Here is a 27,687-nt window from a genome sequence, read left to right on the forward strand (position 1 = left end):
CTTCAATCATCCAAGTAATTAAAAATGCAGGAGGTCAGGATTTGGATTCCAAACGCACTCTCTTACAATATTTAGAGATTATCTTTTATTGACGCCCCGGTCGCATTGCGAGCATATAGCCGTGGTCTGAGTCCCAGCAGAACTTTTATTTCCTCATGAGTCATGCTCAACCTGCGGCTGTTCTGACGGTCCCCCTGTCTAGACAGGTGACGGGGGCTTTATCCATTAGGACCAAAGACTGGAGAGAAGGGACTTTATTGACCTGAACTGAGCCTCCCAGGCTGCGGCTGTGCACTTCCACCAACAGGTTCAACCAGTCGAATGTCTCATGTGATAGATGCCTAATGTGAGGGACAGCTGGAGTTTGCCAATCGCTGACTTGTACATAAAGCATGGTTGGAAGATTTCTTGTGCGCCTAAAACCAGAGCGATTAAATCCCACGGTTGTTCCTTGAAGAAGAAGAAGAAAAAAAAGCTGTCTTTTAAATCACTTTTATTATCAGCTTTATACTTGCCTGTTTTTTAGGTTTTAGTTCTCTTTTAGTTTTACGCAGCTATATTTTCAGTGTTTTATCTATTTCTTTATCTGTTTGTTCAAAGGTTCGTTTTCCATTTCATTTTAACTACATTTCTTGTTGTTTTGCATTTTTATTGCCTCTTTATGGAGTTTAATGCTCATTGTTGTTATGCCACTTTTTTGTAAAGCCCCGGTCGATGGGTGCGGAATATCTTGCTGTGAGTGGTGGTTAGGCAGCTAATTCTGCCCATTTTCTGTAACACAAAAATATAAGCTTTTGTGTAAATTACGCTACATGCTACGGCTTCATTCATCCGTCACCTCGCCACACGCCTCCCCGGAAAATCACTGCTGTTACCACAAAGCGCGGTTTAACCTGTGAAGACAAAATAGCTGCCATTATATCCGTTTTAGACACTTAAAAAAGGTGTGTGAGGCTTGCAGCGAGGTGTACTTATCTGTACGTTCTTGTTCACATTTGCAACTTGTCTGAAACACAGATCCATAACGGCTGAGTGTGGGTTTGGTGCGTGTGCTGAATGCAGGCACTCCTGATAAAATACTACAATCTCAACTCTGGGGGAGCTTCAAGGCGGCACTGCAGGCAATGCTAAGCAAGCAGATAACTGCCTATTAAAATGTCCTATTCTCGTTTTTTTAACCAGTACATATTGCGTGTCTCAAGAGCAGGGCATCAAGTAGGGGACCTGACACTCTGACAGAAGGAAAAGGCTATCTGTGATATTTGCCACTGCTGTGATCAGTCTGTAATTACATGGCCCTACTAAAGAATTCTCTGAGAGGAGCAGATAGGAAAGATAAGATTGAGGAGGCTCGCCCGCATTGTCTGCACTATTAAGGGAGAAATGGGCCTGCTGATGATGCTCTGTCGATTCTGAGGCGAGAGTTATATAGGAAGGGGGGTTGGGGGGGGGCTAGTACAGAGAGAGTCATTGGGATGCAGGTCAGAGTGTTGCAGGTGCACAACTGACAATGAATGTGTCAGACCCAGCGTGCTCCAGGTGTAGGTGGGAGAAACGTGAACCTATGCTCGCTCTTTGATGACTAATATGTTGGAGCCGTATTAGCAACGGACGGAGCAATGAGGCAGAGCAGAGATGTGAAGACGTTTCACACGTGAACGACTCCCACAGCACAAACACGGGCATTTGTATTCAAATAGCTCTCCTGAAAGAAATATTCTTGTTTTTTTCTATTACACAGCACGCAGATTTCAGTATCGCTTTATTGATATTTCTTTTCTTTTTTTCCCTTTTTTTTTCAGAGAAAAACAATGAAGTTATCGCGCAGGCTATAAAGAACACAGTGGAGAAAACAAAGCTGCGTCCAGTGCACTTTGCAGTCTGGAAAAATCAATACAGTCAGCTGTAATGTGAGATCCTGTGGATTTAAAGGAATACATTTGATAACACTTAGTCATAAAGCTGCAGGCTATGTTTTATTCTTACCGCGAGTTGAGTCTCTGTCACACCTGAAGGGAGCACACAGCCGCGATGATCAAGGCTGTTCTGCTGAACCGCATTGTTCTCTGCAAGGCCTTTCTTTTTTGTGAAGCCTAAGTCAAAAGAAACTTGAAGTGACTTGAGAAGGTCTGTAGAATATAACTCTCATGAGCGACGGCATTAAAGCTCCACTGTCGTGCTTGCTTTAGAGGTAAGATCTTTAAGTCAGGTGGCTGCATTTGTGACATATTCGTAGCAGCAACACTACACCTTTACACCGGGCGACATAAATGTTGAGCATCTCCTCGATGCAGACTTTTCTCTGATGAGGCTTCCAGAGCTTTTTGGTGTTGGGAAGCCATTATTTCTTTGAAATATCTATAGAGTTTGAAATAGCGTTCTGTTTACCAGATGGAAAGAAGAAGGTCGGTCAGGTTCCCTTTGTGAGCTATCCACACACTCTCCTCCCACGCCTCGGCTTTACTCTACTGTGTGGCTCTCCTGGTCAAATATCTGATTTGTGAGTCATACCTAGCCTCTATACCCATGGAGAAACATGCTGGTTGTCTTAAAATACACTCTGGCAGGGCAGCCATGCAAGAGCCGGGCACAGAGCACTGGAGCTGCCCAGGGGACTGGCATGGAGTGAGCGGGAGGGACTGAGGGTGAGTGAATCGACTGGGAAAAAGAGAAGTGGGCGGATGGAAGGAGACGGTGGAAGGTCGCGTTAGATAAAGGGTTATAAAAGCCCAACTTTCTGTCATGTAACACCAAGGCTAGTTCAGCAGTGTGGGCAAATCTGAAAGGGCGGTGTATGTGTGTGTGTGTGTGATTTCCAAAAAGCTGTGGCCACAATAAACACCCAGACTGGTTAAACGCTGTTCAAGCAAAGGTCCTTGTGGAATAACTGTGTGGAAAATAGCTGGAGATGTGGAAGGAGAGCGAGGTGAGGCTGGCCTTGATGAGGAGGGGAGAGTATGAGGAGGGATTAAAATCAAATCCCATCTCCTAGAAAACGCATCTATTAACGTCTAATTTGGTTTGCCAACAGCAATGTGGAGGAGTTATGTTCACAACTAATAAATCTTTTTCCAATCCAGGAAGTGTAACATACAGCCTGGTCCTGTTCCATCATTGTGAGAAGGGAAGATAAATCTGCTTATAGATGCACTTGATGGTCATAATTATGTAGTATTATTTAATGAGGGCCTAGTGTGCTTATTTACATTAAATATATATATAAGTGAAGGCTTCAGAATGATTTGAACACTGAAGTCAGCTTGTCTCATATTTCTTTATACGATCATCTCGTCCAGGCACAGCACACTAACAAAGTTAAACTTGCAAAACAGCCTTCTTGAGTAGTGTTCCGGGCATTTAATATAATCCATTATTCAAATAACCACCATTATCTCACACAATAAAGCAGGTAATGAGCGTAATATATACCTTGCGGTTGAAATCTGTCACTGTGTAGGTTTCCTTTAGGAACCTTCGCACGGGCAAGAAGATGAGGCGGTGCTGAAGAGCAAAAAGCTGCCTATCAGATGAAAGGCTTTCAGACAGAGGAGCCTTAAAGAGACAGGAGCTAATGTTTTCCGGCAGAGGCTCATCTCAGGGGCTGCATGACAAGCAGTATGAGATAAATAAGGATTCTTTTTTTTTTTTTTTTTTTTTTTTGTGAATCATGCAAAGCTATTCTAGTGGAATCCCAGAATAAAATTATAAAGCTGGAAATGTGCATAATAAGCCCTGTGTAATGGAAACTGAGGGAAATAACAACATTTATTTTGTTTAGTTCTTTGGCCTTTACTTTGCTGGAGATTGTTTTTTCTTTATTACTATGATGTTAGCTATCGAGGCATGGCGACTCACAAATTAATTATAACACCGTATTCACAGATACGTGTTTTAAATTCTGATTTTGTTTTCATATAATAGAGAAATGAAGGTCAATGTTCATACAGATCAGTTAAAAAGATGTTCAATATTTAAATGATTTGTTGTTAATGGAAGAAACTTGTGATCAGTTAAAATCCTAGTAATTGAAAAAGTTTATGAAAATAACGTTTAAAGAAGTATTGAAAAACCAGCAGAACGTCTGCACTGAACAGTATACACTGATCAGCCACAACATTAATACCTCTGAAAGGTGAAGTAAATAACATTGAGCATCTTGTGACAATTCAATGTTCTGCTGGGAAATGTTTTGACCTGGCATTTATGTGGATGTTACTTAGACATGTACCACCCGCCTAGACCAGACCAGGCACCCCACCCCACCCCATAGCAATGACACTCCTTGATGACAGCAGCCATCCTCAGCAGGATGCAGCCTGACACAGACACACACACAAAAATGGTTTAGGAACAATTAAAAACATGAAAAACAGCACAAGGTGTTGACCTGGCCTCCAAACAAACAATATGGCCAGACACCACAGGACACCCTCAGAAGGTCCATGTCCATTCTCTGATGAGTCACAACTGTTTTACAGGCACAAGATCTACACAATATTAGGATCGTGGTCATAATGTTATGCCTGATATGTCTACTCTTGAGGTTTACATGTTCAGTAGTTGTGTTTGAAGTCCTGCGTAGTAAGCCAACAGATGCTTCACGTTAGCGATAACTATGAATAAATACCATTGTCATTTTTTTTGTCCTTTATCTTGAATGTGCTGTGTGATATACATAAGACAAAGATGCCATTAGTAGTGACAAATCTATTGAGAAACTGAAGGTATACAGAGCGTGTGTAAGCTCGTTTTGATCCTCTTACCACAACTTTACTAATGTGGTATTTAACCTTTTCTTCAGCCAAGTGCTTTAAATACCCAGTACCTACCCAACACCAGAGAGCAGATAGACAGCATATAGCTGATGAACGTTTCGAACCATTTAGCAGTAAAATAGCATGAATGTAGGTGGCCGGAAGCACTGCACAAAATAAATGTCTGTACATGTTTGACATGTCAGCTTTGTAGGGTTCTTCATTGTTGTGTTATAGGTTAATTGTTAGTAATCATTTCTAGTAAATCCCATCATATAAATACTAATAACTATGTTCTAGTCGACGCAAGAGAATATGTAAGCGTCGTGTCTTGGAGCGAGGGGCCAAAATATAAAATGGTGAGAAAAGAGGAAGCCTGAGAGCCGTAAGAAGGGGAGAGTTGGCTGGCATTCTAGCAAATGACTGAGGGCAGATTGTCTCGGCTTGGGGGGAAACTGGCAGCCCGAGGACCTCTCTGAGCAGGAAGTGTCTGCTGATCATCTGTGTGGGCGTGTCCTCATGCAGATAGATGACAGGACGGGAGAGAGACACGGGAAGATGAGAGTGACTTGCCCCCCCCAGCCCCCCGCCCCCGACGAGGCTTGAAACACAGAGAGGGGCGGGGAACGAGGGAGCGAGGCTGAAAGTCGCAGGTTGAGCGAGGGCACCGTGATGAAATGCAGCCTTCACAAAAGGAGAGTTTGAGTGAGAACGAGAGACACAGATGGGCAGGAAGAGAGGGGGAGAGAGTGACAGAAAGAGGGAGGGAAAGCTGTCGGTCCCCCCCGCCCTTCCTTCTAGCCTCCTCGGCTGTGTTGGCAGTGCCACGCTCTGGCGAAGAGAGATTACCAAAGCCCAGCCTGAGGTTGCATGTATGGACACAGTCATTACCTCTGCCCTGCTAACAAATGGCTCTGCCATCTGAATACAAACCAACGACTGATCTCCACCCTCACAATACAATAGAGCGGCTGAGGCTTGATTTAGCAGGAAAGATGTAAAACTTGATAACCATTCAATATCTGTGCAGGCCTGTTTATTGTACTATATTATTTTGTTCATAGAATATTGATTGCAGCTGTTTTACATCACCAGGCTGCAGAGCTGCAAATAAATCTTGTGACTAGGCACGTTTTTTTGGGCGAGGAAATATTTATTCGATTATCGGTGGGCTGTGTGGATTTTGACCAGCTTCTACCGTGGCTCTTGGACCAGTTCATGGGATCATGCTTACAGTGTGTGTGTGTGTCATTGTGCTGGTGTCATGCGGACAATCTGTGCGTTGGCAGTGAGCCACGGACAGCATGGGGTCAGAGTTGGGTCTGTCAGAACCCGCTGTCATTTCCGCCGCCACCGCGGAGAATTGTTGCAAACAGCCGAGTGGAGCTGACTGATGTCAAGATATACTTAGAAGCTAATCATGCAGCAAATAGAGGCGCAGGGATTCCTGCAACAGGAACTGCCTGGCCGCTCTCACTCCAGTTAAAGCCATTCATGGGAAACATTTCAGCTCTGCCACTCACAGTTCATACAGAGCTACGTTTCTGAGAGTTGCTCTTGGATCAATGGGCTCCAGTGTTTTGGTGCTTTATTCTTGACTCTGATGGAGTCTATTCAGCGCAGTGTTTTGTCGAGAAAACCTCTGCTTTTGTTTAAGAACCCGTGGCCTGTCATGTCTCTCGGTTTTGTGCGGAGACGGCGTGCCTTTTCATATCTGCAGATTTTCCCTCTTTTCTCAGATGGCGAGGATAGATGGTTGCCATTACCCCGACTGAGAGCTGCGCCGTGCCATATGCTGCGTATTTTTTCTTCAAATAACGTTTCTTTTAACGGGAGGAGAGACAAAGCGGAGCAGCCGAGCGAGCCGCATCTGCACGCGTTGCTCCCAGCTCGTCAGAATCATCACCTCCGCATTAGCCTGAACAAGACGGTTAAAGCACAAACATTACAGTCTCTCACCTTCCTTTACAGCTGCCTGTGGTGCTTGTGGGCTGCCGTATGCGAAAACTCAAGCGAAAGGCCACAGTGGTCTAATTAACTTCACCTGGCATTCCCACTAACTGTGAACGCGTCTAACCTTTACACAACCTCGCTCAGTCACCTCTCCTCTTAAACACCCGGGTTGAAATTCTCATTTAATGTCAGTAAGCAGATTACCACCCCTCCACCTCCCTCCTCTACCTCCACCTCCACCTCCAGTCACTGTTTTCTTTTTTTCTCGTCCTTCTTTAGTCTTCACCAGCAGATTTTTATTCAGGGCGGCCGCACCACTTTGTGCTGGTAAATCAATAAAACAGTGTCCCCTATAACAGACCTTTGTGTTTTCCCTCCATCGATCCTGTCAGCCCAGATACATTCAAGAGCAAGCCAGGCGATTACCCTCAGCAATCCTAACTTTGATCTATACTTTAGATGACAGGTGCCAGACATCAGCTTTGGGTAATTGTGATACTGAACGGGGGGACGTCGTTAATCATTCATTCCTGGCCTGACTTCAGCTGCTCGGGAGCTGTTACTGTAGTCGCTATCGGCTCGGGCTGCTTTCAACCGCTGGCATCACCCCTTCACCCTGTTCCCGCCGTGGCACAGGCCGTGTTGTCATGTACGATGCCACGTTTCACTTGTAATAGCTTCAGCTATCTTACTGGAACTCATGAATTGCAAGCAGTAACAAGTGCAGCGTGGACAGAAGCAATTTAGATGGAAGGGCTAAGAGGAAACAATCCGTTTCTCATTTCGAGCTTGTTATTTGCAGAAAATGATCCAAAATTGTTGATAAAATATCTATTATTCTCGCCTTATTATCTCTGCATTATCAGCCTCGCTAAAGACATTCAAATCTGCGGCAAATTCGCTGCAACAAGAGCTTATTTGTTTGATGGATTTGGGAATCAGTCACGCAACTGTGACCAAAGTGGGAAAGCTAAACTTTTGCTGCTAATAATCTGCTGAGAAAGATAACCAAGTTTGACGAGATTTTAATTCACTTATTTCATACTGTGGGATAAATTACAAACCGCGAAAGAGAGAAAAATACAAAGGTGCTACAATCTAATCAGTATCAGTTATTCAGCATCTCGTGACATGATTTACGGGTTTAATCCTCACACCTCAGCCTTTTCTCAATCATGCTTTAGCGCTTGTTGTTACCTGGAGGTCAAAGTGGTAATTAAAAACAGCTGAAAATGTGAATGTTTGTACCGCGAGGAGGTGTAGGTTCCTGGGGAGCAAGGCGTGGAGAAATTATATCAACATGGCACGAGTCAGGGACAAAGTGAAAAGACATTGCCGTCTTAAATGTTTCCTTGCAGCAAAGAGCTCAGAGTCCTGGGAGACAAATGTTCAAGCAGCTTTCTGTCGCAGCTGGGGCCGGGATAGGACGTGATTCAACAAACCTATAACACCTTTCGACTCCACCGTGTTTTGCCGCTGCAGCTCTGATAGATAGATAGACCTCTATCAAATGTTCAACTGCTTCACGTCTTAGAATGAAGAATCTTTTTAAATTCAAATCACCGTTGCTGTTTCTTTCCCATTACTCTGTTGTACGCCATCTTTGACCCAGTACACCCAATTTAGACTGCACCGAGGGGATTTAGTTAGTGATGCAGCCGTAGCGTTCCCACCTGTAAATTTGCCTAATTGCGTCACAGATTCAGTCTTTGCTGATTTGTGTTTTTTTTATTTTCTTTTACGTTTTCTTGGGGGGGGATGACAGGAAACATATTGAGTTGTCTTGAGCTTGACCTCGTCCCCTGCTCCTCAATTTGTCAGCTTTGTGCCGCCGACCCCCTTTGAGTTGTGGGTCAAAGCTATAACTCACACTCTGCGAGTTGAGGCGATCCCATCAGCAGGCCGCTGTGTCCTCATTCCCGTGTTTCCCCAGTGCCCGGCTGCTTTTGATCACTCTAACAGAAATGGATGGCATTCATACAGTGCTTATATTAGACTGTGTGATGGGATGCTGCAATGGGTTCAAGAGAAAGTGACGTACGGTCCTGCTTGTGCATCCGCTTATCTGATGGGACGTGGCTATTTTGAACCCAGGCTTGCCACCAGGTGTGATTGCAGCTTTGAAACCTGAGTTGCATCGGCTCAGGCACCACTGGGAACAGCCATTTTTGTTGTTGATATTTCAGTGCTGCTCATGTAAAATACTGTAAATACAGTCAGATAGATAGATCATACTTTTTATTTTCACCTTTCTGAGTTTTAAACCAAAAAAAATAAATACAAATTCTCACAGAAAGCGAAGCTTGCATCATCTGTGACAGCTGGACCTGTTTATTTACCTCTGACAGCCAGTGTACTGTACACGCTGTACACACATTATCTGTAAGCTAGTTAGCTAACACCAGGCACATCGCCCGTTTCTGTGGGAGTCTCTCTCTCTCTCATCTTTTTCCTTTAAGGCCCTAAAATAATCACACATTTAAGCTCACACAGATGCAGCTTTGCATCAATTTGCACGATCCCAGGTGAGTTAAAAGTCACTTCCCTTTCCGTTGGCATCAGTCAGGACGTTTTTGGTTATGACATGTCGATCCAAAAAAATCAATGATGTAACCTTACAGTGTCTGTGAAATAATTCATGACTATCCATGCAATAGTTTTAATAGTTAATAGTCTGAACAACAGTGGATTGTAAGATCTGCTTTCCACCACTACAGCCAATCTGCTGGCTTGGCTAAAAACGTGTACCTTTCTTCTGCTCTTCTACCCGTAAGAAGAACACCTGCAGACTATTAGTAGGTTTCTGAACATTAGGAAAATGACTATCTTGCATCTTCGTAAAGAGCTTGACTGATAGAACCCATCCTATGTCCTTATGAGACGCTCCACCAAACTGCACTGTTTACAGGGATAATTAAGTGTGATTACGCTCCTTCCTTTAAAGTGAGAACGGTTCATTCTTGACATAATAAATTGTACTTTGACTAAAAGGAAATAAACATAAAGGTGCACTTAGTTTTTTTTTTTTGAGCAACTAAGAGCAACTAATAGAATCAATTATAAACTGTGTTTGTGCAGCGTTAATGTTGAGTGTAATGACAGCTATGTGCACGATAACTAAACGGACCGCGTTCACTCACAAAGTGCCTTGAGACGTGATCAAAGAGCAGCTTATATTTTTCAGTATTCTTGTTCTTAATGTTGCAAACGTACAATACGTCCTCATTGACAGCACTGATTGTTGCCCTGGTAACAAACCCAACACAGGCTATGCAAAATGTTGCATTCACGTGCAAATGTTCATGTTCACGTGATCAATTGACGACGCAGTGTGAAACACATGAATGCGGTGCTCATTTGTTCGCCAAGGCGTTTAGATTTATTAATTTCTTTTCATGTTGCTCACAGAGTAACGTCCCCTGCAAACAATGCATTTTGAAAGTTGGACGTATTTGAAAACTTAAAGCACAGGTGTCTGGGCTAAAAGCAGCCCGCCACAGGGTCTAATCTGGCTCGCAGCATGAATTTGCATAGTGTGAAAATTACATAGACGTTGAGGAATGGCAGTTATTTTTATCTTTCAATTAAACTAACCCCCATTCCTAATTTGGCTTCAAAGACAAAGTCAGAGTTTTAGTCAAAGCAGTGGACAGAACACAACACTGAGACCCAGGACTAAACAGCAGACGGCAAAATTGACTTTTTCTTTTTGGCGCTAAAACAAAAGAATCTGGAGTTGTCGTTATTTATAGGTTAGTATGCTGTTGTGTTACTGGTGAGATCAAATTGGCTTGTATATGGCCCCTGAACTAAAATGAGTTTGACACTTAAAGGGGTAGTTTGATGTTTTGGAAAGTCCACTTACAGATAATGCGTTAAACAGTGAGCCTCAGAGGCGCCTCTTGTTACCTTGCGGCAGAGCCAGGCCAGCTGTTCCTTTCTGTTCCCAGTTTTCCTCGTTAGCGCCGCTGAAAGATTTAAGAAAAATGCTTTTTTATTCCACCGTTGTTCAGGGCCCAGAGCTGAGGTATACAGTGCATACGTCTCACACTCAGAATACTAAATTGACACGCACTCAAACAGAATTTCAGAGAGTGAATGCATTGCGCTGTACAGTAAATTGTGAGCAATTTTGGACCCAGCCACTCAAAAAACGTGATTTGTCAGAGCGGTCGCCATAGCAACCAACTATGATGCTGCACCAGAATAGCAGCACCACATGTGTAAATTTTTTCCTTTACCTCCCCGACCGCACTTCTTCTCTTCAAGATCCCGCAGATCAGCTATGCGTCAACGGCCCCGGAGTTGAGTGATGACAGGCGCTATGACTTCTTCTCGCGGGTGGTTCCCCCGGACTCATTCCAGGCCCAGGCCATGGTGGACATCATCCGGGCCCTTGGCTGGACTTACGTCTCCACCATCGCCTCAGAGGGCAGCTATGGAGAGAAGGGAGTGGAGGCCTTCACACAACTCTCCAAAGAAGCTGGTAAGTACAGCTGATCAGTGATGGGCACTACACGAAATCACACTGAAATTATTATTATTTCTTTTTTTTTTTTTATCTATTTCTCTCGTTTAAAAATAACTTGGACTTACACTCACCCAGAAGAATATTCGCTTTCCATTTCCAATTCATCGTACTATCTGTTTTGGATGGATGAATTATTGATCTGTTTGGCAACTTCAGCTCTGGCTCCCTGGTGAGTTGTGGAGTGTTACTGGAAATGTAGACAGAGAAACAGCTTGTAGAGAAGAAACCACATCACAGAAATGAGCTTAGCCCGTACTCATGTCACTGTTAAATAGGACCGTTTATTTTGGTTGTCTTTTGATAAATGCTAGCCCAGAAGAGGAATTATTTGAAAATATATCCAGTATCTCTGTCTTTTCTTTTTCCATGAGAGCGGGGACAGAACGGGGAAGCAGTTGGTCATTTGGACGAGTTTTGTTTTACATTCTGCCCTTTCTGTTTCACTCAGCCTCATATTTTGGATTGTAATGATGGTCAGTCAGCTTAAACAACGAGCTGGTCTGGGTGCATGAGTCAAGCAGTGGGCCTTTTTAGGCATTTGGTCTTCATAAGAACCTTTGCGAACATTTCTCACAGGAGACATATGATTAAACCGAGACAGTTTAACCACCGAATGGTCTAAAAAGCAATTACAATCAGCCTGATTTGTTGGGTGCTATAACGCAACACTAACTGTGATTGTTTAAAGTGGCAATGAGCCTTTCGCAATTCCAACGTTACGTTTCGTCTGGGGTTAGTTAGGATAAGTTAGGATCCTGAAGAGTACTTACAGCAGAAATTTGCATTTGTGGTTTTGCCTGTAACTGGGCTGAAAATTGTTCACACGCTTCACTCACCTGCTTTTTTTCCACGCCGCTGCTGCTGCTGTTGTTGGCATGTAGTGGATGTATGTGAATCAGCGGCCGCTGCTGTCGCCAAGAGAAGCTCAGTTGGTATGCAGCACAATGGGTCAGCTATCTTTATCAAATCATGTGGTGCTGTGATTTAGAAAAGTCTGGAGAGACTTTCTACAGTTGCTGCAGCTGCTTTTTCTGCAAGATGAGGACATAGTACATTGTTATAATGAGGTTGTGTAATTAAACAAACATGTTTTACACGTGGGTCTTGACGAAGTTTTGGCAATTGCTGTGTGCTCAGAGCCTCAGCGCCGTTTCTCTTCACAAATGTGAAAGGCTGGAAGAAAAAAAAAAACATTACCCTCCAACTCTGACAGTACAACCATGCTCCTCAGCAACTATTTTGCCGCTTCTCTCCTCCACCTCTACACCTACGGGTCCCAATCCATTTCTGGTAAATTTGCAGGGAGTGACCGCTGTCTCTTCTTCTAATAGACTAATGCGCGGAAACCTCTAAAATGAGGAAAGCTAATGATATCCCGCAGGCACCGATCATAAGTCCAGCTTGCATGAATATTTCATCTGTGTGCATTCATGTCCAATGTGATCACTCATTAAAAGTTTAAGAAGCTGTTTGCGTCTGCGTAATTTGCATCGAAAGGGGAAAGAGAGTAGCCTGCACAGGAGCAAATAAGGAGTGGTTTTTATTTCAGGCCTATTTCGGACGTTTCAGTTCATCCTATACCCTCGGTTTCTTCCAGCTGGTTTTCTCTCAGACACATTTCTACTGATGTTTCTTTTTTCTTATGCAAAAAGCCGTAAACACAGTTACATTATTATGACAGCGACACAGAGGGGTATGGAATTAGAAGCCATTGTTGCTGCTCACTCATTCTGTTGCTACTGAGCTCCCGTCACTTTGCAATATTTTGCATTCATATACAAATGGGAATTATTTCCTCTGAAGAAAAGCTTCCAGTACCCAAGGCATCTTATCTTTAATAAACACATTAATTATGTAATAGCATAACTGTACAGTCAGAGGATTCATTCAGAGGCACCAGTTCTGTGCCAGAACTTACTCAAATGGATTGAATTGAATAAAAGAAAAGCTCAGAGAAAAAATAAAAAAATCAGGAAAATACCATGCGTGTGTTGTGAGTAAATGTGTTTGTTCAAGAATAACAACAACAACTTGATTGTTGTTGGTGTTGTTGCAGCGTCGATGCAAGTTGATCCATGAGGCCTTGAGACATTTCTTTGTGGCTGCCCTGTTTGGTAGCGCTGAAATGTCAGATGCATTAGTAGGATTCTCGCCTCACCACTTCAAGGAGAACCATCCAGCGGACTAATGCAATATGGCTGCCCATTACCCCAAGCTGAGACTAGAGTGATGGTCATCCTGTATCGATCTCCTCAGTGTATTTTTTTTTTTTCTCTTTTCCTGTTTCTCTCCACTGTTTAGGCACAGTCCCGTTGTGCACCCTCATCCTGGCTCCAGGTGAAGCTGGCAGAGATAAATCTTGTTTGTACTTTTCTGTGTCTGTCTGGACTCGGGCCAGAGTGATGGAGTTCGCTTTTCCCATTTGATAAAAAGACTTGCATTTGAGGAAAACCTCCCACAAAGTGCCACTGTGGAATTGATTGCAGTAAGTTGCCAGCACAATGCGTTCTTAGATCTAGTCTGAGCCGTGAGAGAAACAAATAAATAAATCTGCCAGTAAAGCAGAAGGAGACCAGGACAGAAGCCCGATGCATCTGCAAACCACACCGCGGAATAAACCGCGATGCTTCTTACATGACCCCTCGACTTTGGCGAGTCCCAGAACAGCAGCGTGAAGGCAGGCAGGATGTGGAAGGACGCACAGATGTACAATGTGAATGTCAGCGGCACGTCAGCCAATTTTGATGCAATCCCCCGTGTTGAGGCGGGGAGACTGGCAAGAGCAGGTCTGCCTTTTTTTTTTTTTTTTTTTTTTTTTACTGCCGAGGTGATAAATATAATTGCAGCCTTACAGATCCCCTGGAGGTTAGAGTTTGGAGGGTGTTGAGTAGGCGGCTGGGGGCTGAATCCATCAAGAGCCTCTAATTTAAAGGGATTTGTATTTCACCAAGCAAAACGACAGAGCTGGATTTCCTCGCCCTGCAGTGCATCCTCAGAACAGAGGGCATTGAGGATGAATAATTGAAGCAGTTAATGCAGTGCATGACCTATGGCACTCAGACAGATAAGCGCAGAACCTCCAAGAGCCTGATGAATTTAGCCATCGTGATCATTAAGGTGCCTTTGACATATTAATCAAATGTGGAGCAGAGTTTATGGGTTCACGCTGCATATAGTTTTAATATGATGTTGTAAGGTCATGGGTAAATTAATAAGTCAGAACATCTCAAGAAGATCTCACTTCTACCGTAAGAAATAATTTTACATTTCTTTGGAAGAACTACTTTACTTTCCAGGCTCTTTTTCTTCACTAACTGTGAATGACAGCTGGAAAGCGCTGTATTACTATACAGTACCATGTCTTGGATAGACTCCACCACGTTGGAATAAAGCACTTTCTTCTCCCAGAGCCTGGCATTTATCTGTCTCACATCACAAATCTCCCACCAAGACAGACACACATCTCTCCTTTAAATCCACAGTTTGAGTCCAGGACACTTTCAAGTTTGCACGCCTCCCGGTGACAGGTGAGGGCGGGCCAATACACAGCCCAGTACTCCAGCGGTACAACACCAGCATTTCCATCGTGCCTGCCTCCCCAGCCGACTTGACCGGCCGACTGACAGATGAGCTATTCTGCAGGCATTCAATAATTTAGCCACCGTTGCACAACCACCACAGCCTTCAGGGCATTTTTAAGCCCTCATTCGCTTCTGGTGCTCTCTCTCTCTCTCTCTCTCTCTCTCCCTCTCTTTCTCTCTTTGAAGATGGGATCTGCTCCAAATGCTTTTTATCTTTATCAGTGGCTTCTGTGGTCTCTATCTGCGTTATTGACTGTCGTGACCTATAACACATCTCTGTTCAAGACTGTTAAACCATCGTAACTCTTCACACAAGCCCGTAGGGTTTTTGTCATAATGGACTTAATGCATTTTCATGAGACTTAAATTCTCACTGAAAAGTAGGTGTTTTATTTTTCCTCTCTGGAGGTAATGCGCGTGTGATAGTTACCTCTAGACGCACTTCCCCCCGCTAAAAGTGCCTCTTTTATTCATCAGAGTCAGTTATCACATAGCGCTGTTTCCTCCGACGGAAACCTCAAAGTGCAGTGTCATACTGTACGCGTCGGGCCTGAAATTATCCGTGCCGAACCCGAGTTTTAGTGTCATTCCTCTGAGACCGCCAGTGCTGGCTACTCCTCACAAATGACACCAAGCACGCTTCACTTTAACAGGATCCCACAAACCCTCAAGCAACTACTAGGCCATTGGTGGGATCTCCATTTTTATGTTTAGTCTACTTAGAGCGGATAACAGCAGCCATCCCAGAGGGTCTTTTGGCACACACTGAAGGTTTTCTTGCATCAAGGAAAATCCCCAGTTCTGCTCGCTGGTACAAAAAAAGAAAATGGATAGTTTCGAGGCGGTTCAGCAGTTGTCATTTTGCTGTCTCCTGCCTTTAGAAATGCCACAGTAAACCGTGACTGGAGATGTGTGATCTGCCAGCTAAAAGCTGTTTATATCAAAGTAATGAGCCTGCAGAGAGTGGCAATTAGGAGATTCCTTCCATTTCTCCGTCTACTCAGGGAAACTCAAACTGAAAGGTTATTGGGTAGACTATTAAAATGCTTGAGTGGGAGAAATTTTAATTGGTTTGGGTAGCGCTTTGCTGTTGACTCGGGACACGGGCTGCCGCTTCAGTCTCGATCTACAGAAGCTAGGATGTTCTCTCGCACAGGTGATCATATTATCTGTTTATCCAAAGTGCTCAAAAGGTTAGCTTGTTCTCAGCACCCATAATTACCACACCAGAGTGGAGCAAATCACTTATTTTTTATGGAAGGTATAACGTTGGTTCCCTACCCACAAGATGAGCTGTTGATTACCACAACTGAAGAAAACAATACCTAGTAATCTGTTAAAAGATAGATGTGATGACACACTGGGCCAAATACATTACCTCACTAAAGTTACTTAGTAACTCACTAAAGCAATCAGTCCCCTTCAGGCTGTGCAAACTCATTACTGATGACCTGCCTGACACTGATTTATTTTCAGTAGTAATATCCTCTTTGTTTGTCGTTGCCAGCTGTGCTATCTGATTGGTTCAGGTTCCAATAAGAGATGTTTGATAATGACTTTAAATTAAACTTCAATGGAGCTGTTGGATTTCCTCAAAACCATAATATGAAATCTGTAGCTTAGCGTCCCAGTTGGTGTGGATTATTGGATTTGTTACAGCAGATATGTTTATAACGCTCTCACCCTGCTGGTTGCTCAGTCGGAAGGTGCAGTCTGAGTGTTATATTGCGCGCTGCTGCGGTTTGCACATCGTTGCCAAAATGTAAATGTGTACACTTTAAAGCTATCATTTATACTGTATAGCATGCATGTGACAGCTTCATCAAAATCTCATTGTTGTGTTCACATGTGTTTTCCATTTCCATACGGGTGCGATTTACATAGAAAAAAAAAACGCAGCAGCTCTGACCTCAGGTTTTTTTTTGTGTGTGAGTGAGTTTGTGCATCTGTGCGTGACTGAATGGTTGAGATCATCCCAGAGGCCTTATCATTTCTTACTCTTGTCCCATTAAAAAGGTGGAATCTGCATCGCCCAATCTTTGAAAATTCCCCACAACCCCAAGCTGGAGGATTACGACAAAGCCATCCAACAACTGCTGGAAACACAGCACTCGCGGGCAGTCGTCATCTTTGCCAGCGAAGAAGACATACGGTGAGGAGCGCCGCACATTCTGGTTTCATCCGTGCCGTTCAAGCACGCTGATGACTTGCCACGTTGAGGTCTTTAATCTCTGAGTCGCAGCTCCTGAAGACAGACTTGAGGCACAGATTTAGCACGCGTACGGGCTGCGTCTGCTACACAAACATCCCTATAAAAATACAAACACAAGCATGCCTCGGAGGAGAAATGGGAACGCGGATCACAACAAAGCAACAGAGATATTGTCTCATTTATGATGCCCCATGGGTAATGTTGATGTAAAGAAACACAGGATCAAACATTCAGTAACGGGAAATTCAGAGTGAAGAATTCAAAAGTAGGTGTTGAAGTGAAACGGGAAAGACGATAGAAGACAGACGTGGAGACAAATGTCTCTTAGCTATTGTGTTTAGACAACGCATCAAGAGAATATTTTTGCCTAAAACTAAATAACTGTAGTTATTCTTCTCTTCCCCTCACTTTTAATGAGGCAAACTGAAGAACTCATCATTGTCCAAACAACACCTTAAAGCAAGCTGTGCCTCTGTGTAATAGATATTGGATTGCGCATACAGTACATCTTGTGCTCTCTCCCAATAAACTCACAAATGCCCTTGCAGGGGAGTTCTCAATGCCACCAAGAGGGCCAATCAGGTGGGCCATTTCCTGTGGATTGGATCTGACAGCTGGGGGGCCAAGAGCAGCCCGATCCACCAGCTCGAGGATGTAGCAGTGGGAGCAGTCACTATACTGCCAAAACGTTCCTCCATTAAAGGTATGCGCACAGTGTGCACACGCAGACATTAACACTGCAGGCTTCACAACTTCTGCCTTATTCTTTTAGATTGTATTGATTTTGTTGGTACGAGGGAGGTTTCTGTTCCCAATTGTTTGCTACCAGCCTTATTAAAAAGAAAAGTTTTTTGGTCAAGCAGATGTTTGAAATATCGCTAACATTAAATACTGGCATCTTTTGTTTCTTGGGGCCAAGAGCAAGTTTTAAACTCTGACCTGTTATCATCTTAAGGCCTGGATAAAAAAAAACGTCAGCTAAGAACTACTGTTGGTGAAGGCCGACTTTGACGTTGCCTCACATTGTCTGTGTCTGGACCAAAAATTTGCACTTAAACAAACCACAAAGACTACCGCACACACTGATCAGCCACAACATTAGGACTGACAGGAGAAGTCAAAAACAGTGACCATCTTGTGACAATACAATGTTCTGCTGGGAAAGTTTTGGGCCTGGTGTTCATGTAAATGTTACTTAGACCTGCACCACCCACCTAGACCCGACCAGGCACCCCCACCCCATAGCAATGACACTCCTTGATGGCAGCAGTCATCCCCAGCAGGATGCAGCCTGACACAGACACACACACACAAAGACAATTTAGGAACAACTCAAAAAACATGGAAAACAGCACAAGGCGTTGACCTGGCCTCCAAATTCACTAGATCCCAAACTGATCAAGTATCTGTGGGATGCGCTGGAACAAGCCTGATCCACAGAGGCCCCTCCCATCAACCCAAACGACCCAAAGACCCCCACTAACAACATCCTGTTGCCAAACACCACAGGACACTTCTCAGAAGGTCCATGTCCATTCTCTGATGAGTCACAACTGTTTTGGAGACCTACACAATATTAGGAAGGTAGTCATAATGTTATGTCTGATTGGTGTATGTTATGCTCCTAAGTGAAAGGAAATCCTGCTCTATACCAACAGGTGGCAGTAGTCTGCATTTGTTCAAAGGGGGAAAATGAAAAGCTCTTGCTAGAAAGAGGTCAGAACATGTTGATTCCTCTACAGATGAGCAAGTTGTTATGAAAATTATGTATTTGAAGGTGAAGATGAGGTGAAGACAAAAAAAAAACAAAAAAAAAAACAAATCTAAGTGATCTCACTCACTGACACTTTCTCTTTTAGCTCTGTTTTGGCCTCCACCAGCACAATGATATAAATTCATAGTTTAGCTGTAGGCGCTAACATTAAATGCTCCTCTATGTTCAGTGGCTTTTGGCCAGTGTTGTCTGCTGTAGTGTGCTTGATATGTATAGCGTACACTATAGGGTCAAAACAGATTATCTTAAATCTAATACTAAAAAACTAAACACTAAAGCCCAACCTAATGACCTTAAAGATTGTAAAACGCTCCACAGAGCTGACAGTAGCTGCAGATCAGAGTCATAATTCTCTGTGGGTTTATCACCATGACTGACCTCTGTCACATTAAACAGTCATTTCATCTGTATTAAATTGATTAGTGCAGCTTTAAAAACACTTTTCTTTTAGTAAGTGCAAAGACGCCAAGAAAATGTTCGCTCTGGAAAACCTTTTAGAGGGATAGACTTAGAAAAAGCTGTGATGTCCATTGCATTTGAAGAATGATGTTTTTATTTACCTTCTTTGTACCCACTTCGTCTCCCGCTGCCTCATGTAGTTCTGGAGGCAATTTCTTATATTTCCCCGAATGGATTTTGACAGAGAACAAGTATGACCTTGTTGTTGCATTTGGCTGTGTATTGTACATGACTAGACTAAAGTCACTTTGGATGAATTGGCTACTTTATTTCTGTTTTACAATCACTGATTCATTAAACAACTGAGTGGAAAAGTGAAAAATCACTGTTCACTGGAGTTATTATTGAAACAGTTTTAGGTTTGAGGAATCGCTTTAATTAAGCTTTTAATAGTAAGCATTTATGTTTTTTGACAAATTTAACATTAATCTCGAAGTGAAATATCACTACCAGCTGTTTCTCTTTCAAACCACAGCTTGAAAAAAAGGCTCTCCGCAAGAAAAAGGCAGCGAACGAGAAAATTATACGTCTGCATTTGCCAGGACATGCAAAATTCACCACTGAAATAGAATATTCTCAGCATGTACCATCTATTTTAAGTTCTCCCCAGTGTCACGGTCCTAATAACCACTCATCATTACAATCGAAAGAAATTTGAAAGTCTGAGTTTTTTGAAATTTTCCCTAATTAGGGGAGGTCTAGCCAGGACAAATGTACACTCTGGAGGCAGCGAGGATATTATTAATCGTCCATGCATCATTGATGGTCTTTTGAAAAGAAAATCAGCTGAGTCATTCGGCACTGATTAGCCATTACCACCTTTATCCACAGCTCAGCTGATATGACTGGATAACACAGTGTGTTAGAGACACAGGGATAATAAAATGGGAAATTCACTTTATAATGCAGACATAAAATTGTGTGCTCTGAAACACAAGGTTAAAAAAACGCCATGAATCTTGCAGTGCAGTTTTGCCCCAGCTCAGTTTGCTGACCCACATTGGGTGGTAGAGTTGCACCAAAATAAAAAAAGAGGAAAAAAAATTCCACATATCGCTTTTTTTTCCTCCCCTTTGTCGCAGCGAGTTATTTCTCATAAAGCTAATGCGTCACACAGCCACCCAAGCCTTGCAGAAACGAGTGTTAACCTAATACATCACGCCTCCGATCCATCTCTGTTGTAATGGATTTCATGAAGTGAAGAAGAAAACCTGTTCAGCACCTACAGGACGTCACAGCCTGAGGCAACAGGCTGCGGCACCGCTTACAATCCCCGTGTTATTTATTATGCATCCTGTTTTTTAATTAATGTAATTTCCTAGATGAAAGAAGTGATTAAAGTTCCATGGGGCTTGAGAGGAAGAGGAACCACCACGGTCAAATTTTGATGAAATAGTGCTTTGCTGGTGTACTTCCAACACCTAGCGGCCAGCATCACCACCACCACCGCCACCGCCACCAGCACCACTACACTGCTGCTGTTTCACTTCATTTCCTCCAGGTTTGAATTGGTAGATAATTGGTCCGGAACTGAGCCATTCTCCTCTTTCCTCTGTGCCAGGGTTTGATGAATACTTTACCGCGCTCACTCTTGAGAACAACCGCAGGAACGTGTGGTTTGCTGAGTTTTGGGAGGAAAACTTCGACTGCAGGCTGCTCAGCGCCTCAAAGAGAGAGGATACGAGCCGTAAATGCACAGGTAGGTGAGCTCTGACGTGAACCAATTAGGAATATTTCTGTATTATACTAAAAGATGATGTAAGAATTCACCCTACTGTGTCAGGCTGATGGGAACTTGACCTTTTGTTCGCATTAGAAGCTGCAGCTAGACTGTTGGGGTTCAGCTCAACCTACCTTGTCTGCAGCTCATCCAGAAAGTCTAACACCAGGTGTTTCTACCCAGCGGGTGCAGGCCAGGCAGAGAGTTTATTATTAGAATAATAATGCACCACGTGTCTTAGTCATACTACAGGTACAGACCGTCTGCTCCTGTGGCTAATGTTCTGTAACGCCTAAATCCCATATTCCCTCTATTCCCCCTTAACCCAGTCACCTTGACAGCTCAGCACACTAACTGCAGAGAGCAGGAGTATAATTTATTTAGGTTGGAAATTACAGGGGAAATGACAGAAAGCTAAGAAAACATTGCTCATGAACCCGTTCGGTTTCAGTACCACATTTGCGATTGCATTAATGATAGTGTTGTTTCCATGCTCATATTACCTAAACTCTGCCTGCCAACGGTGTGACAGGCACTGCGCTGCATTTATTATCTACGTGAAAGATGCCTGTGATGTTGGATGCAGTATTAATCTCGCCTGCGTGCTTGATGACGGTAACAGCAGTGTGACATAAATTGCTGTTTGCCGAAGGATTTTGTTTCCTTTATAATCTCCCGTTTGGCGTCCTTTGTCACATGTCAAAGACAGAAGAAGCTCCTCCACGCTGTAAGCCCCACAAACCCAGTGTAAGATGTCTTTTTATCTTCTCTTCGCTGTTCAGATGTCTCCGTATTGTCTCATTTATGAATGTGAATGTTAAATGCTAACCAGAGGTTTTTTTTTTTTGCCTCTGAAAACTGTCCATTGAGCAGCCCTATTCAACAGCTCGGAAACGCAAAAGGTTATGTGTGGGCTGAAATGTATGTTAAGTTCTGAGAAACAAACTGAAATGTCAGATCAGATTGCTTTTGAGCTCCTTCAGTTCATTGAAGTCTCCCACATTCTTATGTACGTCCTATTAGCATCATCATGGTAACAGCTATCACTGGAGAGAAAATAGTCTTTTAGTTTTCAGTTATTTTCTTGATGGTGCCGTTTTGTTAAGTGGGAGCATGGATACTGTAATTATAATGATGATCATCATGATTATAGTTATTATTAAAAGTAATATTTTGGTTGGTATCATTTCCCTCCACCCTTTGAAATGCAGCTTTCATCCGCCACGGGCGTGAAACAGCCGATCCGGTTTGTAGCAAAAACAAGAATCCAGCCGAGGTTGTGCATTATGTATTCAAGTAATGTATCAGCAGAAGGAGGCAAAACCTTTACAGCAAGCCATAGTGAAAGGGCAGTGCACTGGGAGGAGGATATAAAAGAGCAAGCAGCCACTGTAGGAGATGTTACTAAAGTTCATGGTCATCTTCATCACCTTTCAATGGGACAAATGTGGCTCGTGGATAGTAGCCAATTACTCTGCAATACGCTGCAGTAATTCAGTCTGAATCTGCTGTATTTGTCACAAACACTTTGTCTCACTGCTCAGCTTGATATTTTCCACTTGGGATTTAAATGAGTCTTCCTATTTCCTACGCCACATTGTCACTTTGGGTGTAATTCGTTCAGAATCAAAACTGAACTAACAGCAAACGGTAAACGGAGGAATAAAAAAAAAAAAAAGAGATGACAGGGAGAAGGGAGGTAGTGTAATATCTCATGTCTCATGGTGCGTTTGGCTGTTAGTGATCTTCCTTTTCTTCCCGCAGGCCAGGAGCGCATCGGGATCGACTCCAGGTACGAGCAGGAGGGGAAGGTGCAGTTTGTGATTGACGCCGTGTACGCCATGGCCCACGCCCTCCACAACATGCAGAGGGACTTGTGCCCCGATCACCCGGGCGTTTGTGCCCAAATGGAGACAGCGGAGGGAAAGACTCTGCTGAGGTACATACGCAACACCAGCTTCAACGGTGAGTGACACATTGGGAAAGTTTACCCATCGCACGCATACAGACTCTGGACAAAAAAATGCTTTTACTCGAGCATTTTGGACAATATTTGAAGCTTATACTCACCATAGTAACCGGGCTAAAATTAAATTACCAGCTACTTACCATCACTGCAGCTATGCTCTATTCTGTTGGCTCATTTAACAGTGTGAAGCAGATTTTGTCCGCCGTGTTTTACGCTCCGTTTTGGAGATAGAAGATAATATGACATGCTGAAACAGAATAATGTTCATTAACTCATGGCTTACCCAACTATGTGCATAATGTGGTAACACAAGAATGTCAAGTTTTCTCTGTATTGTTTGTATTAATTAAACGAGTCTACGATTCCATCCATCATCTAATGTTGCTTGTCCTGTGGAGGGCTGCGGGTGGCAGGAGTGTATTCCAGCTGTCACAGGGCTAACGCGGAGAGAGACAAACAACCATTCACCCTCACACGCACACCTACGGCCAATTTAGAATAACCAATTAACCTAACAAGCAAGTCTTTGGACTGCGGGAGGAAGCCGGAGCACCAGGAGAAAGCCAAGCTCAGCACAGAAGAATTACAGCAGGGGTTTCAAATGTTTGAATACAGTGTGAGCAGTGCTGCATTAGTTGACAGGAACAGTTTGAGAAATGTGCTCAGTTTTCCAGGAGCTGCCGTAGATGGGAGGATCCATGCCGCTGTCACATCTGTACAGTAAACATGCAGTTAAAAACCAGCAGCGGATTAGCGTAGCTTAGCATGAAGATTAAAAATGCCACGACAACATCTGCTTAACGGCACCTCTAAAGCTCACTAATTAATTTACTTTAATCAAAAACTGACATGTAACAGTCCCACGTTCTAGTTTTGTGGACCACTTCAGTGACTTCCTGAAGTCTACAATTGTTGCCTGGCAACAATAGGTGGCCTGTGGCCAATGAAGAGTCTGCACATAACCCCATTGTAAAACAGTGCATAATCATTTTTTTTCTTTTTTTTTACACTTAGGTGATTGAACGAATTAAACAAATGAGACATGGAGTGTTAATTAATTAGCTTTAGAGGAGCTGGAAGGGTTCAGATGGAGACAAACAAGTTTTTTCTCCCGTTTTATGCTAAGCTAATCGTCCCCTGGCTCCAGCTATTTATTTACCGCACAGACACCAGAGTGATATCAATCTTCTCGCCTTAACTTGTGGCAACAAAGCAACCAATCATATTTCTAAAAATGTCAAAACTTTGCCTCCAAGTGTCTCCACATGTAATAGGTAATAAATTTAGTCCATCTCCTGTGTTTGATGCATCGCCCGTGGGCTGGCCACAGATGAAATTTACATCCAGTTTTATTCATATCCCAAAGCACCGCAACATTTTTGTGGGGATCAGAGTAATATTTTGAGTAAATAGGATATTTCATGGCTCTGCCTTTACTTGAACCTCTGCATTATTCATGCCTGATTCACAAAGTGGATGATGCTTAACAATTAATGGCAAACAGCTATTAATGACGACTGCTCCAAACTGCGGCAGAGATGAGAGAGGGAGAGGGCCGGATGGGAGATGAGTTTAAAACAAGGGGAGCCTTTGTCATCACAAATGCGCTGGCATGTATGTCAGCCAGTGATCATTAGAGGCTCCTCTGAAGTACGTTGTGTCTTCACAAAATGTTCTGGATACGATACGGCTAGCTTTTGGATTATACGGACTTAGGCGTCTGTTTAAGATCAGCTCACTGTGTGTCTTTTCTTAAGTATTAAAATAACACTCGGCTGCAATGTATTATATGTAGGATTTGGTGGGAAATGTTTCAAGAGCGCACTTTTATGTACTTTACAGGGATGGACGTATTATATGAATGTTTCACTTAAGTTCAAAGTGTTTTATTATGTTTCTTTGTTCTTTCATTTTGGCCTTTTCCACACAAAATACAAACCCCATCTCGTAAAGCTCCTGTCAGCTTCTCCTTGTCTTCCTACATCAATGGTCATATTATCAACATAGGCATACTAGTTTTTCTGCTAAATAATAATGAGCCATTTTACATCCATTACTCAAAAAACAGAGCGAACTGCTGGCAGCACATATCATGTCACGCATTTTTTTTTCCCCCCCACTGCACATCTTTAGTGCCGTTATTATTTCACATGGCGTAACTTGAGGAATTTGAACAATTACACGTCTAGTGTGCTAATCAGACTAAATTTCCATTTCATTCCATTTGACTATTCAGTCTGAGATCCCGTCGTTAGCTGGTTTTTCCACTTGAGCGGGGTTGTTTGTTCAGTAGCGAGTGACTTGTTCCTCCCACCGCTGTCGTTTTCAGTCAAAACAGAAGCTGTGGGAGCAGATGCTAGGGACGATTCGGCGGTATCAACAGCAATCGGATAATTACGCAGATTTAGGCATTGTTATTTAAGTCGTAATACAAGCTTGTGTCTGACATTCTTGTTATAATCTAGCAAAAAAAAAAAAAAAAAAAGAAAGCTCTTATCCAAACAACATAAGATCTGTTTGAGTTGCTGGAAGAAATAAGCAGAGATGTGGGCAGTGATCCTAAAGTGATATTTCAGCCAGATGTACTGAACAATTTGTGTACATCTTTGTTACTGTCAATCAGTATGCTCTCCAAGCTCATATATTTACTGAAAGCATACATTTTCATGATGTATAGCCACATAACGGCAAACGTTACTGAAGCAAGGAGTAAATGGTGTATTTGTCGGGGTCTGTCAACAGTTGCAGATTAACGTACATTTGGTGCCTTAGTGAGCAGCAGGCTGGCAGCCGGCTGGTGTACATGGGATCAAGGTTCATTATAATGAAGCAACATATCCAGTGCAATAAAAAATAGCTTTTTGACAGCGGAGGAGGACTGTGCCGCGGAGGAATGAAATATATTACAGTGCTGAATTGACGATTCCCGACAGCGGTTGCGGTTTTCATGAAGTCAACAAAGTTTTTTGTTTTTTCATGCTATTCGCCGGCAGTAAAGAAAAAAAAATTACACATTATCTATTAAACCTTTTTTCAAACAATACATGTCCAATTGATTTACTACATACAGTGCAAAGGGGTAAATAACTTTCTTTTCACCGTCTAAAGAAGTGTGAAAACAAACTTCTGTCACCGAGCTAAAGGCTAAAGAGCTGCCTGCCATTCTGTAACGCTGTCGCTATGGCAGCAGTGCCGAGTTGCAGGAGGCAAGAAGTCCTCTGATTTTAAGGTGGAACTAAAGCAACAGAATATGTGCGACTGCATGAGCCGTGCGACTAAGGAGACCTTAAGTTGGTGCAGTTTGATGCATCGGATTGAGAATCTGCTGTCCATTCTCAGTAACCATCTGTGCCAGTTGTGCAGACCCTTCTGGATTTTCAGCCTCCAAAACAGAAACATTTTCCTCAGAGGGAGGTTCATTTCACCTGAGACACAAATAAGATCTCCACCTCCTTCCTGTCTCGCTATTATATTCTCAGACCATTCTGCTGGCGTGTTCTGCTGGTGCTCCATCAAGCATATCTCACTGCCCCTTATTGTATTTAGACTGGAACCGCACGCATTACCCTGTGTGTGTGCCGCTGCTAATGTATGTTTGAGAGCGAAGGAGTGTAAGCCTCCTTTGTTGATCTCCCCACTGTGCTGGAGTCACAGAGCTGAAGAGTGAGAGGCAGGGAAAAAAAAGAGGAGAGAATAATGATGCGAGAGAAACACAGCAGTGGATCCCTAGTCCACCCACACTGCTCAGCTCAGCACAGCAGCAGTGCACTTTTGTCATGTCTTAGTTCAGAGCCACATGCAAATGCATAAATCTTTCATCATAGACAGTGCTCTCGCAAAGGAGTCTACACAGACCATTTTGTTCCCCTGAAAATATCAGGCAACAGAAAACAGAAATGAATTGCTAATGCCTTTTTTTTTTTTTTTTATCCGCACGCACAGAAACGCCACTTAATTATTTGCTCTAAAGCTGAGGAGCGCCAAGTGCCCAATCATTCATGTCACTTTACTGAATGACTGCGTGTTTGTGTATGCTGTATATTTTTGCTGGGGCGTGGAGTAAGAATGGGAATCCTGTCACAGCTTTCGCTTGCAGGAGTCAATACCTTGTCAACATCTTTATACACTGTGTCAACAAGTCTGCTGTCTGTCTGGTGGAAGCAGAAGTGACAGGACGACGACTGCCACCCACGAGCTTTAGTTTGGTTTACGGATCGGCAGTTTTTTTCCCGCTGCTTTCACCACTGCACTTGGATTAGTTCTCAACACCCGTCCTGCTTCATTTTCTGCGCTGACACATGAATACCTTTGAATTAGTATCCTGTCTCTGAATGGAAACATAGATGGGTCAAATGGCTCCAGTGGTGCCGCTTCCAGACTTTTAATGTGGCACGTATGTGCTCTCGTTTTACATAACAGCGCACAGTGAGCCGTTTGTGGCTCTGCATCAACATAGAAATGGCCACTTAAACCCTCACAAACTGACATTTGTAATGCGTAATGATGTCAGAAAGTTAAAAAGGAAAATTTGGATGCTTGGCCCCTCACTCTGTTGTCTGAAATGGGCTGTTTCTCATGCTACCTCTACCTTTCTTGTTTTACAAGCGGCTTTTGGCCTGAAACCTTTGCAGAATGTTCAATGACAAATGTCCTTGGTAAAAACTGGAGGGAGATGAAATTCCCTTCTGGCTGCGAACGAAGGAGAAGTTGCGGTGGCCTCCCGTCCAAAAGCCA

At 43.2% G+C, this 27,687-nt stretch overlaps 1 protein-coding gene across 2 annotated transcripts in view; it reads left to right on the forward strand.

Moving 5' to 3' along the window:
- Window positions 1-27,687, forward strand: part of LOC311494139 (metabotropic glutamate receptor 7-like) — a gene marked incomplete at its 5' end in the record, with an annotated part of 62,491 nt that overhangs the window by 15,295 nt on the left and 19,509 nt on the right. For both annotated transcript variants that reach the window (XM_084553039.1, XM_084553040.1), the window contains 5 exons: window positions 10,977-11,193; window positions 16,836-16,971; window positions 17,580-17,734; window positions 20,826-20,963; window positions 22,749-22,953. In XM_084553039.1, the coding sequence (XP_084409165.1) occupies window positions 10,977-11,193; window positions 16,836-16,971; window positions 17,580-17,734; window positions 20,826-20,963; window positions 22,749-22,953 (851 nt within the window). The remainder of the gene's footprint in view (window positions 1-10,976; window positions 11,194-16,835; window positions 16,972-17,579; window positions 17,735-20,825; window positions 20,964-22,748; window positions 22,954-27,687) is intronic.

The sequence above is a fragment of the Chelon labrosus genome (assembly GCF_963514085.1).
Source record: "Chelon labrosus genome assembly, chromosome: 10".
In the NCBI taxonomy this organism is placed as follows: Eukaryota; Metazoa; Chordata; class Actinopteri; order Mugiliformes; family Mugilidae; genus Chelon; species Chelon labrosus.